Raw genomic sequence first — 20,152 nt, forward strand, 5'->3', positions numbered from 1 at the left:
TCCTTATATCCTTTTCCCGTTTGCGAGGAATCTCCACAAGTTGGAGCCTCTCGCCCTTACAAGATTGATCACAAAGAACGCACAAGAGTAAGGTTGGGAAGAGCAACGCACACAAGACTCAAAAACGCAGCACACCAACGCACACAAGTGAAGACTTGAGCTCAAATGACACACAGGGAGTCTCGACTCGAATGGAGCTCAAATCTCTAACACAACAAAGCGAATGCGCGGGAGCAGAGTCTGGATGCCTTAGAATGTTTAGTGAATGCATGGTTAGCTCCTCCATGCGCCTAGGGTCCCTTTTATAGCCCTAAGACAGCCAGGAGTCGTTGAAGATCAACAAGGAAGGCTAAAGTTGCCTTCTGTCGGGTGGTGCACCGGACAGTCCGGTGCACCACCGGACAGTTACTGTAGCTGTCCGGTGCATGATCTCCTTCCTATTCTGGCGCAGATGACCGTTGCAGCTCTGGGCCCGTTGGCACACCGGACACTGTCCGGTGCACACCGGACAGTCCGGTGCCCCCTGCCGACCGGTTGTGCGGGCCACACGTCGCCCGCGGATTGCGCGGCCTACCGTTGCGCTGGCGACCATTGGCTCACCGGACAGTCCGGTGCACCACCGGACAGTCCGATGAATTATAGCCGTACGCCGCCAAACATTTCCCGAGAGCGGCATGTTCACCGGAAATCAGCCTGGCGCACCGGACACTGTCCGGTGCACCACCGGACAGTCCGGTGTGCCAGACTGAGCTGAGTTTTGGCTGCTCCGAGCCAAGTGTTTTTGGTTCTTTTCTTCTCCTCTTCTCATTGTTTCTAGCACTTAGATAAAACATATCAGTACTTAAAAACTATGTACTAAGTCTAGAAACATACCTTCTCTTTGATTTACACTTCTCTCTTCATTGAGCACATAAGAACTTAATCGAATGTGTTGGGCACTTAATCACCAAAACATAATAGAAATTTCCCAAGGGCACATTTCCCTTTCACTTAGTTTTCCAATGATATCTAGAATGCCCAAAACAGAGACTGTATGTGGCTTGAGCATTCATTTTCGTGAGACCCACTCATGTAGTCCAAACCGGACTCACAAATAAATTGGACCTCAACCCCCTTGAGCTTGGGACTCCACCATTGATTGGGTATTAACCATATAGTTGATGTGCATGTCCTAATCGTTCTCCCCTTCCTAGTTTTGAGTCGTCCTCGACTCAAAGTGGTTGATGCCTGCAAAAGGTGTTGATGTAGTTCTTGACGTCGTCCAACCTTGCTTCCCTTCTTGAAGTTGACCTTGTTGTTGCAAAACATATAAAGAAGAACAAGTAGAACTGGACGCAATATGGTTAGCTTTAACATAGCCCTATAATTGATCATATTGTATCATAACAAAAGGAGATTTCATATTTGAACAAATATATACTCGATGTACCATATATTCTTCTTTCCAATTATATCTTCCAATAAAATGATATGTATGTTTAGATATCCATGGCAAATCAGCACTAAAAGAAAGTTTCTCTTCTTAAATTATTCAGATTACATAGAACATCAAATTCAATATAACCCAAAGTTTTTAAAGAAGATAACAATTTCAGATCATCATGCACAGTAATTATGGGATTGAAAATTCAAATTTCAGCACAATTAATAGGATTGGAAGAAACAATATCAAGTTTGTTCTCAAGTTGTGGTATATAATTAATAGAAGAATCATCACACAACTCTTTGTTGTCACAAGAATCAGTAGTACAATCATCATGTAACAAAGGTAACTTGGCTTTATTTGAAGGCATGGCATCATAAGAAGAAATAAATTGTGCTCCCATAAGCACTTTCATATTAGCCAAGTTTATGGTCCATTATATTCATGCAAGTTGTTCCACTAAACTAATGCATGATTCGTTAAAGTACTAACCACAATTTTATTTTTTCTTCTATCACATGTATGAAAGTTGTGCAAAAATCTTATCCATTGATACTTCCCATTCATTATACTCATTTGCAGTATTTTCATCAAAAGAAAAGAAGGATGGAAATATATGACCTATGGGAGACGAATCGACATCAATGGTGTGGCACTCAAAAGCTTCAATGATCGCACACAACATCTCCTTCAATTCTAGATGGGAGACACACTCATCATCAGTAAGCTGAGTGCCCTTATCTGTTTGGTTCCATGATCTTGTCATTATTAGTACAAAACATAAACAAAGGCAACAAAGATATGAACCCTACAACTACACTCTGGAGTGGTGGTAGAACACAAGTTATGAAGCGTCTTACTCTTCTCTTACAAGGTTCTTACCAACACTGTAGGTGGTAAACGTTGGACGGTGTGACAACACTTAGTGCATGGGTGTGATTGCAAAGGAGTACCTGTTCTGCTCGAGAGTAAGGTGGAGCTTAGGAAGGCTCACTATATATGTATCTATGGCACACAAGGGAATAACAGATAGCAATGCTGAATAAGTATCCAAAGTACTCGTCCTAGCTGCTGGCCTAGAGAGTGTATTAGAATAGTTGAAGGAAGGCACAAAAAAGGTAATAAGGATCTAGGTACAACAAGGGAACAAGTTAGAAGGAAAAAACAATCATAGAGGTGCACAGATTAATGGTGTTCATTGAACTAGTTTAAGCAAGCAAGTCACATATCTAAAGCACAAAGGACACAAGCACTTCTATTTTTTCATTTTTTTTCTTTCTTTTTGGCTTTTATTGCACTTTCCTTTTGTGTTATTTTTTAACAAAAGTGTCGCAAAAACAAGATACAACACAAGAGTATCAAAAAATTCTTGACAGTCTACCACAGATTTTATGCTCTAACTTCAATAGAACATTGACAGATTTAGCGACCTCAAATGCAAAAACTCACAACACAAAAGTTGTAGGTCTCTTTTTTCTCTTTCTTTTAGATATATGAAATGCCTCATTTAGATTAAGGAAGTGGGAGATATTGACCATAAAATATAGTCTGGTCCAAAATTTTGGGATTACAAACAAATTTACTTCCAATATAGATAACTCCGTGACACTGACATTTCCAGAAATCTCGTAATTGGGAAAGTATAATAACACTAAATTTCGAGTTTGTATGCGAGATTTATGATCAAAATACCGAAATGGACAAAATCTAATCCGATAAAAATAAGATGACAAGATAAATAAGGACACAATCCCTAGATGCAAAACTTAAGCTGTATTAAGAACATAATATAAACTAGCAACAAGATCTTGATCTAGGACACAAACTCAATATGGCAGAATCTAAAACCAAATTATTCAAAGGTTATGGCGAAGGCTGTAGGTAATACACTAATGGTTCTTTTTTTGGCTTTTTGTGGACTATGTGACAAAACAAAATGAATCTAAAGGTAGGATTATACCTGATAGGCAACATGAATCTTGATACCACTTTATAGATGGAAAGGCCCAATCTTCCGTGAGGTAGGATAACTTGATTGGATGGACATCTCGACGTTGATGATCCAAGGCTCCGAATGAACAGATCCTCGCAATCACTACATCACTGCTCCATTGGTTATCACCCATGACACACGAGTGACCTCACCATGAAGTCTTATCCCTGCAAGTGCAATCAAGAACATAGGTAAGAACAGGAAGAACACAACCAAAATTGTATTGACCACGAGGTAGGGTCTCACAAACCGATGAACGACAACAATGTTCGATGACATAATGAATCTAAGTAAAACCCAACCCTAATGGTGGGGGCAGATGCTGATAAAATAGGGTTTATGGGCTTGCAAGACGTCTGGATGCACCCATAATAGGCTCCAACATGATACATGGACCCATAGCCCAAAAGATGGTGTCACAAAACCAAAATAGAATCTGGATGCTGATTTGTTTCGACAATTCACGTTGACTCTGAATGAATTTTAAGTCAGGACCAATTGAGTTGGAAAGCTTATCTCCTTAGCTTTCCATCTATATAAAGCCTGACCTAAATGAAGTTTAGATGCATCTTGTGCATCCATTTTAGTACAGAGTGGTCTTGGACAACAAGGTAGAGATGAAGTTGAGTCGGACTTGACTTCCTCTTGTTGTGAACATCCTAGCTTCTCCTCCTTAACACCCCATCCCTTCCCAAGTCCTTGCTGGTCCTCTTCATGGTTCCTAATCATCAAAATATGCATGACACGAAGCGTAAGCTCTAAAACACAATCGACTAGTTGTCGTGCATGTGCTCGTGTTATCGATCCGTGCATTATATATATATGAGTGATGCCCTCATCATTTGGGATTAGGAGAGCATTTTTATTTTAGGAATATGTGGGTATATCTCTCTATTTTATTTTTTTTGGAGAAACTCCTATTTTTTTGAAAGCTACTAAAAATGAAAAAAAGTGAAGGGCCAACCTAAGGATTCTTAGCCAAGTCAGTCTAGCGGCCCAACCTGGGAAGGTGGCCTAGGGGAGAGAACGATGTAAGTGACATCGTGTGGGCGAGGCTCACTGGTTAGTGGCACAGGAGAGAGGGGGTGTAATGGTATTTGGTTTGGCCTGTCGGGCTGTTGACCATGGTGCTAGTGACGGTTCACGACGATTCCTCGTTGTCGTCCTGGTTCTAGGGTACGTGAGGGTGGTGAGGTGATGAGGGGACTATGACGACTCTAGGGCGTGGATCAATTTGGGGAGAGGAGGTGCTCATGATGGTTGTCCATTAGAGATGCGGAGCTCAGTTGGAGCTTGCCTGCATTGCCTCCACTCGGCATAGTTCTGGGCTGGGTGGTAGGCGATTGAGGGAGAAAGGCTTTGGTCGCATGTGATCATGGGGTTGAATTGTTGGAAGAAGTTATGGCTGTGGGAGCTCTCCAAGGGCGGAGATTGGTTCTTCGAGCTCAACGTTGAAGTGCTCCTAGGAGGGGGAAGGGGGTAGGAGTTGCTCGATCGGCTGGTGGGGATGAGGGGCACCAGACGACCCCCTTTTGAGGGCATCATGGCAAAAGACGACAATGGTTATTGGGGCCTAGCGAGGCGCACCGACTGGGATGGGATGGGACGGTGGTGGGATGCCACGATGGAATGTAATGTTAGGTCTAGGATAAGCAATGTTTATGCACAGTTGAGTTGATCCCTGCGACAATGGCAATCGAGTAAGAAGGACGGTGGCTGGTGCCAGGGGGAGATTTAGTGCGCGCGTGATCAAGAGGAAGACAGTGCCCTTACGTGCGGGGAGTGTCTGCTAGTGGTGGGGAGAGAGGGGAGGGCATGGTCGTGGGCACGTGGGCGGTTGGTTGGCATGGTGGGTTACTTGGGCTGCTCGCCATGAGCATTATGTTCCTTTTTCTTTTTGTTTCTCTTTTTTGTATCTTCAAAAATTGGCACAATATTCCTATCAAGGGGAAAGTTTCTTCTTTTAAAGAGGGTAGGGTGATAGAGTTTCTCTCTCTTTTATAAATATATATATGTTCACTTACATAGCTATTATTGCTACATTTCCAAAAAAAAGTGCATTCTTGATCAAAAACTAGGGTGTTATAAGCTTGCACTTCGCCATAAACCTAAGTGGTGCGCGTGGCTCGACCAACCCCAGCAATGGAGTCAAATGATTCTGCCTCAACATGAAGGGCGAATATAGCTTCACGTCGCCCTATTAGTTGCAATATGGTAAGAGCACAATACAAGGGCAAAGGGCCAACAATGAGCATCAGTGAGAGCCTTGGTCAGAACAAAACCATAGTAAAGCAACTTTATAAGGTCAATGAGAAGTTAATTATGCAAAAACGTACGAGTAGTTCACTAAGTTATGGATTAGAACATCGACAATATGAATGATGTCATGAAAAGGTTCAGCATGTTGACCGTTAAAAAACTAACCAAACAATTAAAAATAGATGACCAAAGAAACGAGAAAAAAATTGAGGAGAACGATAATGGCGATGAATAGTTTTTATGAACCATGTATTTTTATTTTTAAATTTATATACTGAATTTAATTTATGTTCTGGAGCGACGTGACAATAGACTATTATACAGTTCGCTCTTTAGTGCAGAAAAAAAAATCGTCCTGATGCTGCGTTGACGTAAACTTCGCAAGGCGCCTTCCACCCTGCCCCTGTACTATAAAAGCGTTCCTCCTGCGCAATTTTTAAAAACCATGTAAAATATAGTATATTTTAAATAAAAATAAAGCTCGACGTCGTCGTCACCTCTCTCGCCGTCCACGAGTCACGGCGAGCGGCGTCGACGGCGGGCGGGGGTCCTGGCCGTTCACTGCCATGCCTGACCCCACCACCAAACCCCCTTCGCCACGCCCCCGCCGTCGCCGCAGGCTCTGCGGCCTCTGCCTCGGCACCGCGCTCCTCGCGCTCCTCGTCGCCGCGCTCGTCCATGTCGTCGCCCCGCTTCCGCGCGCCGCTTCCGCCTCCGCGCGCTTCTCCGTCATCATAGACGGAGGCAGCACGGGCACCCGGGCCCACGTCTTCGTCACGGGGCACGACGGCAGCCCGGATCTGGCGCTATCCACCGTGATGCGCGTCTCCCCGGGCCTCTCGTCCTTCGCCGCCGACCCGGCGCGGGCCGGGGAGTCTTTGAAGCCGCTGATAGATTTTGCGAGGGATAAGATTGACGGCGCGGGCAGCGCCGCTGGGGAGGCGGAGGTGCGACTCATGGCCACCGCAGGGCTGCGCCTGCTCGAGGAGCGCACCCAGGAGGCAATCTTAGCGTCCTGCAGGGACGTTCTACGAGCCTCTGGGTTCCGGTTCGAGGACGCGTGGGCCAAGGTGATCCCAGGTACTGCCTGCCCCTTGCCATTTTCTCTTTCTGCCACCTGGGGCAAGTGACTGTACTTTAGCTCTAAAATGCTCGGTCGCTGATTGCAAGTGGATAGAGGATTGGATGTTTAAATGAAATGGTCAATAAACTTAGCTCTAAAATGCTCGGTCGCTGATTGCATTGTGGATAGGGGATTGGATGTTTAAATGAAACGACCAATAGTGCCATGAATTGGAAATGCTAACTGATTGCAGGTGTGTATGTAAAGAGAGTGCCAATCGCTGCTGGTTTGTAGCAAATCTGCAATAGATGTGAGTTGGTGGGTTTGGAAATGACTAGCAGAATTGCAGAAATATGTCGTGGAGATGCAGCTTTGGGGGATTACTAGATGACATTTCTGTTGGTTGAGTAACAGATAAAAAACTTAAAACTGGAATCAAAACGATGTGATGCAGCAATTTTAAACGATCTAAACAGTGCAAATTAGTAACTAGTAAGCATAAAAAATTCGTTTTTTAGGGAGTGCGGGGAGGAGGTTTGTGTGTAAAAGTGCCTTTTTGTGTCATTAGCTATTACACTTGCTGGTACCTCTTCTACAGGCTCGGATGAAGGTATCTATGCTTGGGTTGCAGCAAATTATGCTCTTGGAAGACTTGGAGGGGATCCTAACAGAACCGTTGGAATAATTGAACTTGGGGGCGCTTCAGCTCAGGTTCAGCGATGTGTGCACACACAATTTGTGATCCTTCCTTCTGGGACCTTGGATCTTGTTTAACTACAGTGCATGCTAATGAGTCCCTGATAGTGTACTCCACCTATAATAGTTTTTTTTCTGGTCATATTCCAAAAATATGTTTTTTGACCAATGTAACTGTTGCTGTTTTTTTCCAGCTTGCCTTCGTTTCTGATGAAGTACTTCCACCCAAACTGTCATATAATTATACTTTTATTGAAACAACATACACTCTCTATACCAACAGCTTTTTAAACTTTGGTCAAGTGAGTTGTTTATATCCACACTCTTCTACTTTGTAAAATCTTGTGAATCCTACAATAGATTAGCTGGCTGATAAATCATTTACTTCCGCAGAATGCAGCTCAAGACTCGTTCCATGAAATGCTGAGGTCAAGAGGTATTTATTTGGATTTAAATGTTCCTTCCTCTATCAATATAGCCACTCCATACTTTAGCACTCTTGTAAGCTTTGTTTTTGAGACCTTGTGGTGTCCTGTTCCTGTGTCATTGGGGACATGCATTAGACCTAGGTGACTAGGCGTAACTTGGACCCTGTAATGTCCCATGGCATGAGGGCACTTCTGGATGCCTCAAAAAACAATGTTTGCAATTAGGAATTCAGTACCTGATGTACAAGGGAACTAAGGGGGTGTTTGATTTCTAGGGACTGATTTTATTCCATTTTAGTCTCTAAATTGCCAGAAATTTTAGTTTTTCTATTTGGCAATTTAGAGACTAAAATGGAATAAAATGGAGTGACTAAAAATTAGTTCCTGGAAACCAAACACCCCCTAAGTCTCACAATATATATACTCTGAATGAAGAGTTCATTCACAGCACTAGACACTGCTGAATGAACACTGTGCCTATAAGTAATTCTTACTACAACTATCTTGGTATTCTATGTTAGTGCAAATGTACCTGGACCATAGTTATAGGATAGGAGCTATTTTAGCAGTTTGACGAAGTGGGCACTTGACTGAAAAATTTCTGAAACAGTTACTTGTTCCATTGGCTTATTATATACTTGGTAACTAAACAGAGTGTAAGATGTGTGTGAAACAGGAAGGGATTAATAGGTTGTGTTTCCTATAGTTGCATTATAGTATATGGAGCTACTAAGTACTAATTACTCCATCCGTTCTTTTTTATTTGTCGCATTTTAGTTCAAAAATGAACTAGCGGACGACAAATATTCGAGAATGGAGAGAGTACCAAGCAAGTATCTCTTCAAGTTCACCACCCACATTTGCAGGCTCTTCTGAAAATGCTACACTTGCTGATCCTTGTGCTCCCAGAGGATATTCACGCAATGAAGAAATGATGCTGAGGATGAGTGGTGCTTCAAGGTCAACATTAGAGAACCAGTATGTTGATAATGGGACTGGAAACTTTACAGAATGCATATCTTCTTCACTGCTTTTACTGCAAAAAGGAAAGGGTAAGAAATATATGCAAAACTACAAATCTTTGTTCAGTTGTTCACATACAACAACAACAACAACAACAACAACAACAACAAAGCCTTTTTGTCCCAAGCACGTTGGGGTAGGCTAGAGATGAAACCCCGTATGAAAACCTCAGAGCTCAACCCCCAAAGAACAGAAAAGGGAAACAAAGGCAAAGGAGAACCGAAAACAACGAAACGGGGAAACACATAAAAGAGATAAAACCCACAAGGACCAGCAAGATCTAAAATGGACACAAGAAAAGGTCAAACGATTAAGGAGGAAAAGCGAAACTATCAATCAGGGTTCTGGCACGTGAATTGCACACTTCCACCCCTTCCTATCTGCGGCGAGCTCTTTATCAATATTCCACTCCTTCAGGTCTCTCTTCACAGCCTCTCTTCAGTTGTTCACATAAACTGACATAAAAATCACTTGAAGGTAAATGTTTTCACTGATGCACCAAGCCAATACCTTCTGCAAATATCACGCGCTTCGAATATTTCGCCTAACTGTTTCTGAATTAGTATAGCTGAACAAGCTCAATTTAGCATGATGTCTTACAGAATAGTGCCACATGTATCTCATATAAATGCAGAGAAGTGCCAGTATCAACAATGTCACCTGGGATCTACTTTCGTACCTGAGCTGCGTGGATACTTCTTGGCAACTGAAAATTTCTATTTTACATCAAAGGTCCATTACATGTTTATTTTCTCCTTCTGCATGTCAACCTTTTCTTCTGACACTTCTAACTCCTGTACATTCTCTGTCAGTTCTTTGGACTTAAGAAGTCTTCATCACTCTCTGATTTCATGTTTGCTGGAGAACAATTTTGCAATCAGGATTTGTCCACCCTTAGAAAAAAACATCCTAATAGGTCAGATGAAGATTTTTCACGGTATTGCTTCTCGATGGCATATATTGTGGCTCTACTGCATGACAGTCTTGGTGTATCACTGGATGATAAGAGGTAAGCATATTGAGTACGCCATAGTGAAATTTACTCCCAAGTGATCTCATATGCTTATCTAATTTAATTTTCTCCTGATCAGGATTGAGTATTCAAACCAGGTTGGAGACATTCAGGTTGAATGGGCTCTAGGAGCTTTCATCACACTGATTCAAAATGCAAGTTTAAAGCCATTACACACCGCTGTGGAATCAACCCATAGCAATAGACCATTGTTTGCTGTGCTGGGAATGTTTCTTTTATGTGGAGTACTTTTTGTATCAAGATGGAGGAAGCACAAGACGAAAGTCATATACGACTTAGAGAAAGGCCGGTACATCATAACACACATCAGCTGATGCTGAACCTTGTGCAGAAGAACTATATTTATACGACAGGAATAGATGTTGTGTTGTACAACAATGTACCAGTTCAATTATTTGTTTTATTTTAGGTAGCAGAGCTGGGTGGGTAGAGCATGAAATATAGCACAAATGCGTATAGAAGAATGTGTAGAACAAGTTGCCATGTGTTAATTGAATTATTTTGGTGAATAATTATACCTGTTTTGTTTATCTTATGAGCTCCACATTTTTCATCTGTTACATCTAATTCTTTTGGCGAATAAGTATACTTAAATTGGTTCACGTTGATACTGTAGTTGCATGGAAAACTAGTAACTTTTTTCACTGTTGTCCCTTTGCTTTACGGTTCATGTAACGTATTATTGTTCTATATATCAATAAGTCAAGATGGCCGAGTTGGTCTAAGGCGCCAGTTTCAGGTACTGGTCCGAAAGGGCATGGGTTCGAATCCCATTCTTGACAAATTAATTTTGTTTTTCAGCTACCTTAGATTTCTCACAAGAGCTGGCTTTCATCATTCGATTTTGATCCGAAAGTAATAGGGCTGCATTCAACCCATTTTTTACAAATTATTTTTGTTCTTGACCAATTATTTTTTCCTCAAACTGGCTTCCAGCAACAGATAGGCTTTATTTTTTTCTCAGACTGGCGAAAGTAATAGACTGCTTTAATTATATCTTTCATGTTCTTTTACCCATCATTCTTGATAATTTATTTTTGCTCAAACTGGTTTTCATCATCGGAATTTGACCCGAACGTGATAGGCTGCTTTTCATTGAATATGTTCTTTCACCCATCATTATTGACATTTTTTTTGCTTAAAGTGGCTTTTATTATTGGAATTTGATCCGTGAGTAATAGTCTGCTTTTAGGGCCAGTTTGGTAAACATAGTTTTTCAAGTGATTTTTAATTTTCCAAAAAAATTAGTTTATTTTCTTTAGAAAAATAGAAATCTTTGAGAAATGTTGTTTAAACTAGCTCTTATTGTAGGAATTTGGTCCGACAGTAATAGGCTCGTCCTTCTCACTTTGGTTCTTTTCTTAACATTTTTTTGTTCTTCTATCTAAAGGGAACCCCTATCTAAAACCTATTATTTTATTGTCAGAGCAACGACTAATATGTAAGCAGTTATTAAGTACAATCGTATAAACATGTCTTTTTGTTCGTTAGATATAGATCTAACCGTATATCATATTTAGCATTTAAATTCTCTCACCACCACTTATCACTTGTGTAGGTTTATAGAAAAGGCCCTAACAAATCAAGTTACGTATACGGTTAGATCTAGTTCCAACGAATCAATGAGCTAGTTGCAAGAGTGCACTTCTTGCATACTAGGTATATGCACGTGCGTTGCAACGGACGGCACTTGTACACGCATAGATCATTATTTAGTGTTACTATCAAGAATCAACTTAACAATCATAACAAATATCAAAGTCTGCCATTTCGAACAATCAAAATGAATGCCTCACGATTGAAGGCCCTTTCTTTACCTCCTCTGTTTTTACTCCACGCCTCACGCCTGTTTATCTAGAAACATAAATATCACTTGCTCTGTTCTTAGTACTCACTTCCATTCCCTGTGCCCAAAGGGTTTAAAAGTTTATCTAGAAAGAAAAAATATTGGACACCCTCCTAATGCAGAAGTTAATCACAGGTGCTACAGACATCATCATACCAGCCAAATCAGAAAGAAAGTTAAAAAAAGAACTTGCTTTCTGCTCTTTCTGAATTCGACGGTGCCATTGGTTTGTGTTCAGAAAATGGGAACTGTATGTATGTTCTGGCCTCTGCATCCTCAGCGCACTTGGCATCTCTTTCGTTACCACTGCACGTCATCGTAAGGTCGATGGTTTCAGCCTTTGAAGTAATAAGGGGTGTTTGAATGCGCTAGATATATTACTTAACTGTTTAAATTAGCTAAAGACATCAGCTAATAGTTCAACTATTAGTTATTTTCAGCAAATTAGCTAGTAGTTAACTAACTATTTATTAGCTACCTAATTCTCCTAGCGATTTTTTATTAATACGATGCAAGCTACCAAAAGATATTACATGGTAGAAATATTAAGAATAATGCACATGTAATCGACTGAAAAGTGGACCTACACAATAATCATTAGAATGACATCTCAGTAAGCAATGAATCCAAGTGTTTGCACGATACTAAAAAGAGCACAACAAAAGTGAAGTTGTATCGTACCAGGTAGCTTGCATCATATTAATAAAGCTCGTTCATGATGGTTGACTTGCCTACACCGGGCAGCCCAATTACCCCAATCATCACAAAATAATTGTTCTCGGTCAGATACTGCAAAAACATGGAGAGGGTTAGTACGTTTTGAGGGAACAAAATTTATATATACATATGTATGTATTTAAAAAACACCTGCCATAAATTTTATCACTATTTAAAACCCCATCTCCAACATAGAAGGCATGTGTTGCTCAATGAATCTCAATTCACATCACAGATGCATATATAGGCATGATCAGCAGAAGCCAAATATAACATCTTGCGTCATTATGCGAGAAGGAAGGCATCTACGAAATGATTAAGAACTAACCTAACAAATTAGAAACATACCAACACTCAGAGGAGTCTTTAAAAGAACTAAAAGCAACACATGAAAGACATAGCCAAGAAGTTTGGCGACTCTCCTGCCGAAGGCGTCGTTGGCCATATGCACAAAGCTTCTTATCTATTTGATTGAGGCAACAAAATATAGTAGACAGTCATGCTCTCTATCTCAAAGTGGAAAGTTAAGACATGTCACTGAAAAGGATATGATTATATGAATGGCAAGTATGGCTAATGAGATATTTTGTAGTTTTCAGGGTTAAGAAGACTGATTTAAATATGGTAAATAATTAGTAGAGCGCCTACCCAATCTCTCATGTACATCAAGTGGCACAGAGCCATTCAAACTTGCATTCTCTCCATCTCAACAATACAAGATAATCTATCATGGGTCTATCCAGAACATATTGCCAGTTTAGCTCATAAAAGGATGAAAAAAAGAACTTAAATTTATTTAGTGATAAAGTACCTGCTCTTTGACCTCCCAATCAAGGAATGCTGGATTCCTCACATTGTCAATGAGAACTTCAACCATTTCTGGTGTATAGCTCTTTAATGCATCATAGGTATAGCTCATTTGTTCACGGGAAGCTGATGCAGAGACATTTCCTCCAATGGCTTCTACCTCACGAACTAACCGTAAGTGGGTCCGATTCACTGTGCTCTTGAAGGCCATTCTCTCCAACAGATGTGATACTCCATAGTTACCCCTTCAGTATTAGGTCTATCTAGCTCAGGAGGATTCTTTGCAGTGCTGTACAGATACGTGAAAATTCTTGGGAGGCCGCTTCTTGGTATCCCGCCACCTTCATCGCTAACCTGCGTCACAAGAAGAGCACCCACTCAATAATCAAACTTCAGCACCAATCTGTGCACAATTACTTCTAGTCTGCCACATGCATCAAGAGTGATATGAACTTCCATCAATAAATAGATGTAGCTAGAATGTTGCTGATAGGTTATGACAAGGACTACTACCTTGATAGTGACATCCACTTCTCCATCAGCAACTATAATTCTAACTGGGGGAACATCTTTATCAGAGTTCATATACCGTTCTTGCACCACACGGAGAGAGTTCTTCACCAATTCAAATAACATCAGGTGTAGGTGTAATGTGACGTATGTGCATTTGATAAATCCAAAAGGTTAGCTAATGTTTCAGTTTTTTTATTTTCTTGTTTTTCTTATATCGAAGAGCAAGCCAATTAAAAGGACTGACATAATGAAGGCAATGAAAATGTACACAGACAAATTATGTGATCTATAAGATACATCCAAATTGAATTCGAAAAACATTTTACGACATCATGATGGCAACACAAAATGATAACATCGATAAAGATCCAAGTTTATGGAACTTACGGAAATGTAAAATTTGGATCGCCATAAATGTTAATATCAGGAGCTGATACATATTCCCTTAAACAGACAGAACGGGCATCTTCACAAGCAGCTTGAGCCACCTGGATTGGGGATAATCTTGTATTGATGAGGCCTATGACACCAGGCTCCGGTTTAGGGTCATGCAAAGCCACATGCTGCCCTGAAAATAATCAAGACCAAACAACTCAGGCCACGCTATCTAATAGCAACAAACACTCAACTTTCCTGCCAATCATTTGACTTAGGCCCCACAGATGGGACTATGAAGATGCAGTTTTAGTTTAAACCATATCATACTTTCCATGACCAAAAGTCCCAATATATAGTTGAACAACATATAAATGAGGCCAAAAATATGTCCTCAGTTTGACAGATTTACACTGAACTTTTGGATTACTGCTTTCAAGGGAAAAAGTAGTATATGTTAGTACAGTAGCTGTTAGGAAAACAAATAACAATTAAATATAAGAGAAATATTTAGCATAGCACGTCCAATAACTAAACTAGCCAAAACAAAGTTGACAGTAAGTTTTACCTTCATAAATTAAGCTCTTGACAAAGCAGTTTGAAGGTTGCGAACCTATCAGCATGTGGATGCCAATCCTTGACATGTAGAACCGGTCAAGGAACTCGTGGATCTCATCGAACTCGAATGGAACCTTCCTTGATCGGCCCAACTCCTTCTTCAGCTGCTGCACTCCCAAGGCCATGGTTGGAACCACATTGTTGTGCCGCACCTTGACCATATTGATCATCTGTGTGAAAGCGAGCTCGTCGTTACAGCTCCTCACTTCAAGGTAGTATTATGATGGCATAATACTACCTTCCATCGAGATGATTTGCAGGTCACCGCCAAAATACCGAGCGTATAGTCGGCTGATCAGAATCTATCTCAATCTCTGTCAGTTATTTTTTTAATAAAAATACAAACGAACTCTAATCATTATGATTATCAAGATACTAAATTCATATACCATAGAAAGAAATAAAACATAGTTTAGTTTTTGCATATAATTGTTGTTTTGTGTGCTTCTCCACCATTCACGGGTACGTCCAGATTTTCCACTAACCCCACCAGTAAAAAAAGAAAAACACGATTCACAATAGAAGGAAACCATTTAAAGCATGGCTGAGTGCTAGGCTTGAAGGGAACTACTATAATGACCTACTACTGCAGCTAGAAAAAACAAGTGAAATAGGGCAGTCATCTTAGGTTAACAAGTTTAGATTAACCAGACACACAATAACCTTAATTTTCTCTTATAAAATTGCTATATTAACTCAAGGAAAAAAGGGTACAAGCAAGACATAAAGATCAGGGGCTCACACAAACCATTCAAATGGATAAATCATCGGATACTAAATGAATATGTATTGCCCACTTATGTGCCAAAATTTGTAGGGCTTTGACACTGTCATGGTCAATACATTGTTATGGTCAATACATTTCTAGGTAGAAGGTACACCTGCAATAACGAAATTTACATAAAACAAATATTCATAGATTGATTTAGATGTACAATTTCTGCATGCCCATGTTTTTTCTCGTTTTGACGGTTCGTTACGGTTACTACAGCACCTAATACTCGGATGATTATTCTGTCCAAGCCTAATTGTACGGTGAAAAAAAAGAAATCAAAAACACATCTATCAAACTGCTTAGCATGAGGAAAATCCTTCATATGTTAAAACCAGTATCTACAAAGCATGTCCAAACTATGGACCTATGATACAATCTGGGCAGTAGCACAAGTTGCATAAAAGGTTGGACTTGCCAATGCCACATTTTGGAAACCAATATCCAAACAAAAAACAACAGACTTGGAAACCATGGAAACATCAAGTAATGGTCCAGAACTCTTGAAGGAAATATTGCAGAGTAAATTTATAGGTTTGAGTGGCAGGTTTGAGTGTTTGACCTTTCAGACAGGCAGAGCTGGTTGTTTCAGCATTTCAAATAATAAATATATTTGGGCCGCGATTCGATTGTATCTATTGGATTTTTGCCTTTCTTATCAATAGTTGGTGTGAGCTGTACATATGTAAGCAATTCGTAAAGGAGTGAAGATGTTTAGTGATTTATTTAAATTGCAACAAAAAGTTGGTAACAATGTATGATAATGACATTGATATAATATGAACATTAGAAGTTTAGGTAAAATGAAAGATATTGCACAGGGGTGGGAGGGGGAAACATCCCCATGGCCAACCTACGGTGTGGACAGGAGAGGAATGGAGAATATATCCCATGGCAAACCCACACATATTAAAACACTAATGGTCTCTTAGTGCATAAAGCCATAAACTACTTGACATTTTCAGATTCTTAATGGAATATGCCCTACACTGTGCCAACTGGCATGTACTGAAAAGAACTCAAGAGCATTCATCTCCTAAACCCTTTATGCACCGAATTTGTTCTAACAAATAGTATAATAACAGAAATGACAGATTTGCAGAAATATTATAGCATTGTTTGGATTATTGCAGACAGAGAATACTGCATTATTCCTATAATGTAACCATCTGCAAGTTTTATCACAACAAAAATAGCCAAACAGTACCTCAGTTCGTCCTGGCATGATAGGCTTCCCTGATAGCAACTCAGCAAGAATGCAACCGGCACTCCATAGATCAACAGCAGCACCATAGTCCAGGAGCCAAGAAAATATAAATGTCTATAAATTTACTGTTTATTGACTAATACTCCCTCTGTTCCTTCCACGAAAAATTAAATCTGCATGCAGGTGAGCATGCGAGCGTGAGTACTGAGTATGATACAGCATCAATTGCACGGAGCAGAAAAAACAAGGATTAACGCAGCGTTAATCTCATCCTTGTCTATGCACTAAGGCAAATATGATATCTAAATAAAAACGGAGGGAGATGTCAAAAATCCATAGATATCTAAACTGACCACTATAATTCCTGACCCAAGCTCAAGCATATAAATTAGGTTTCCTTCCATTGCAAACTACATGTCATAGTGTACAACTTTATTCATCCTTCTAATGTTTAAGCTTTGTTGTCCAATCAACCCTTAATAAACAAACAAAATTTTATTTATATGTTTTAGAAAACAGACCAATCATTCATCTTATATAGGTAGGAAAGAAAAAGAACACAAACCTTCTCATTGATCCTAGAATTCAAATAATTAAGAGACAATTCAAATAATTAAGAGACAATTTATACAATTGATTGAATAATTAAGAGACAATGTAGTGTAACAAAGAAAGGTGCAATATTTTTGCACAAACACGTCAATCTGCAGACAGCTTCAGACAGGTGGCACTGTGCACCAATAACACTCCGTTTGACGTGAATATGTTATATACCTAGCAGCAACAAATCAAAGGTCAACCATGATATCCCTAAGTTGGCATAATTTGAACACAAGAACATAAAGTCTTACGGTTTGCGCCTTGATCCCTCACCCCCACATGAGCTTCAGATTCTGATGGGCTAACATGAATATTCTGCATAAAAAATATTGACTATTTTATAAAAGGTATGATGAACCTGAAGAAACAAATTAAATGAGAGAAAGAGTGAGACCACCTTGTTGCAGTGATTACATCAGATTATTTGATCCTTAATATACTGGTGAACCTTTCTCTACATCATGCAATGCAAATTATAAACCAAAAAACACAAAGTGAATTGAAGAAAACCAGGAGATAGCTTTAGTCTAACAACCTGCCAATCAATACAGCTACTTTTGTGCCATCAAGCAAACATTAAAGACCAATTTCTGTAGTCTGTTATCCCTGAAGTACCAAAAAATATCAATGAGCCCATGAACACATAATAAAGAAAGAAAGATAACACAATGTACCAACTTGTATGTTACTTTGCTAGTGCAGCTCATATACAACTTCTTTCATTTGCAAAAAAGAATTTCTCGGTTATCAAATGTAGACGTGAGATATGCATGGCCAGGAACTCTTGGCAGAGAGCAACAACCCGCATTAATTCCAGTTAACCAGAAACGATAAAAATATGTGTGCAGAACTGTGTGGCTCAAGATAGGAACAACCCCTAGCACTGAGAGCAGAGCAAAAACTGTGAGCGCAAGTGTGGCATCAACTTAGGCTGTCCAAGGGTATGTGTGAACATGGGGATCAAAGGTCAGCTACCAGCGTGAGATGCTCACATCATAGGACCCAAGAAGCAATGAACAAAAGGGAACTGGTTCACACCAGGCGCCAGTGGAAGAAGCACCAATGCACCCTCCACCATGCCAATGTCTCACAGTGGTGGCCATGGACCTTTCGTTGTAACTGGAAAGTGCAAGAGGGAAGAGCACTTCAACCAACCGTCCCTCCTAGTCCTATAGGAGGCATCGTCTTACCTGCAACAACATGATTGCATGACCATGAGAGTGGCTGATGCAGTTCAGGTGTGTTCACCCATCTGCTGCTCATCATGATTCCAATTGGAGGGTGAGGCACTTCGAGATTGCAAGCTGTAGCCAGGTGCATTGCAATAATTGGCATCTGAGTGCTAGGATCTTGGTATAGGCAATGGGTCTCAGTATACCTATAAGTAGGTCTATAAAACAAAATCTGCCTTCGGTTCAAAACTGAATAAGGTTTAACTTGTGCCTATTGAAAATATACAAGCTCCATGTCACTTAGGTTAAGGATAACAGAAACAAGTTAGCGACGCAAACTGCTTGGTCCGTATCCATCAGGTGGTCATAATGGATAGTTGCGACATATGGGCTTAGAATATCTCCACTTGAATTTGTGAGATATTGTTTGTTTTCATGTAATTGTTGTGCACTAATATTGTATCGGATAATTTGTGTACCAAAACATAATCGTACGAATTTTTTGAACAATTCTTTGCGGTGGGAGACATCTGGTGTCAGTTCAGTGCCTTGAACAAAACAAGAACTGCCCAAGAAGAAACACAAAGAGTAATCTTTACCAGCTCAACAATATTGGTAATAGATATGCGAACAAATTACCGGTTAGAAGAAAAGCCAAGGAATTGCTATTCACCGACCTGCTCCCTGCATGAATTCACTACACGCAAGCACAAACACGAATGGGATGAGACATAAGGACAAGGAAACTGGTTTAAGCTATACACTACCACCAGTTACATTTTAGCAGAAAAACATCATGGGTTGAGAAGACAGACACTCACCATGGCACGACGCTTGGGGGCAAACCCTAGGAAGCCACCGACCTCAATGCCCGCTCTGCTTCCTCAGGTACGAAGCTCATAATGCCCATCCCGCGGTCAGGAGAGGAGCGGACGGATCTCCAGTGCTTGGGCTTGGGCTGCGCCGGTGGGGAGCGGTCGTCCTCTCGATCCCCCATTGGTGGAGCATCTCGATCCCAGGCTGTCTGCGTCGAGGCCCCAGAGCTACGTCCACCGGATCTGGATCCCGCGGGAGCGAGTGGCGCGGCGGTGGGAAGGGAAACCGAAGGGAGCGCCGAGTAGAAGAAGTCCTGGCGGCCGCCCAACAGGACCCGCGCCTTCTGGTTCCCGCCTGGTTGTCGAACGAACAGAGCAGAGTCGACGAGAAGAGAAACCGAATAGACGGGAAGGGAAGTTCTCCTCAGTCCTCACCTCCACCTCGGCCGCGCGACCCGCGATGGACGACGATGGAGGCAGCCACCGAATCTGGATCCCGTGGGAGCGAGTGGCGCGGCGGTGGCGATGACGTTGGGGGAGGGGCGGTGGAGGCAAAGGGAGGAGGGGAGGCGGAGAGAGGTCGTGTCGGCGGTGGAGGCAGGGGGCGAGCAACGCGGCAGAGAGGAACGTGCAGGGGGAGGTTAGGGATTAGGTGGTCGCGTGGTGGAGAAGGATGGAGCGTGGGAGACGCAGACACACGATGCGATATGGACGGTCCAGATCCATGGACGGCAGAACGGTAGAACGAAGAAGGCAGACTACTCTTGCTCTCTTAATATGTTGTACAGATTA

General features: G+C 41.1%; 2 protein-coding genes and 1 non-coding gene across 5 annotated transcripts; 2 read left to right on the forward strand and 1 right to left on the reverse strand.

Moving 5' to 3' along the window:
* The first annotated feature begins 6,085 nt into the window (after positions 1–6,085).
* Positions 6,086–10,453, forward strand: LOC100273583 (Putative nucleoside phosphatase GDA1/CD39 family protein). 2 transcript variants are annotated; one of them, NM_001148001.1, is given in 8 exon segments: positions 6,137–6,755; positions 7,337–7,449; positions 7,629–7,736; positions 7,828–7,870; positions 8,729–8,914; positions 9,520–9,617; positions 9,698–9,894; positions 9,977–10,447. In NM_001148001.1, coding segments are annotated over 8 exon segments (1,515 nt in total). In that variant the 5' UTR covers positions 6,137–6,241; the 3' UTR covers positions 10,233–10,447.
* Positions 10,454–10,619: 166 nt separating this feature from the next.
* On the forward strand, positions 10,620–10,700 carry TRNAL-CAG (transfer RNA leucine (anticodon CAG)). The gene has a single exon. It is a non-coding gene; the product is annotated as a tRNA-Leu (tRNA).
* Positions 10,701–11,686: 986 nt separating this feature from the next.
* LOC103638995 (pyruvate dehydrogenase (acetyl-transferring) kinase, mitochondrial) lies at positions 11,687–20,097 on the reverse strand. Of its 2 annotated transcripts, none has more exons than XR_004852746.1 (11): positions 19,367–20,097; positions 19,185–19,242; positions 17,909–17,979; positions 17,771–17,827; positions 17,625–17,688; positions 16,774–17,547; positions 14,745–15,108; positions 14,189–14,369; positions 13,293–13,642; positions 12,446–12,553; positions 11,687–12,070 (listed from the first exon to the last, which is right to left on the reverse strand). XR_004852746.1 is itself a non-coding variant. In XM_020543944.3 (11 exons), the coding sequence occupies exons 6-10, from the start codon at positions 16,789–16,791 to the stop codon at positions 13,478–13,480; spliced, it is 732 nt and encodes a 243-aa protein (XP_020399533.1). In that variant the 5' UTR covers positions 16,792–17,547; positions 17,625–17,688; positions 17,771–17,827; positions 17,909–17,979; positions 19,185–19,242; positions 19,367–19,896; the 3' UTR covers positions 12,614–12,944; positions 13,293–13,477. The 2 variants fall into 2 exon arrangements, 1 of the variants encoding a protein (XP_020399533.1); XM_020543944.3 differs by lacking the exons at positions 11,687–12,070; positions 12,446–12,553 and adding exons at positions 12,614–12,944; positions 13,802–13,949 and having other exon boundaries at positions 14,745–14,964; positions 19,367–19,896.
* Between the last annotated feature and the right edge of the window lie 55 nt (positions 20,098–20,152).

The sequence above is a fragment of the Zea mays genome, chromosome 9 (genome assembly GCF_902167145.1).
Source record: "Zea mays cultivar B73 chromosome 9, Zm-B73-REFERENCE-NAM-5.0, whole genome shotgun sequence".
Lineage (NCBI taxonomy): Eukaryota > Viridiplantae > Streptophyta > Magnoliopsida > Poales > Poaceae > Zea > Zea mays.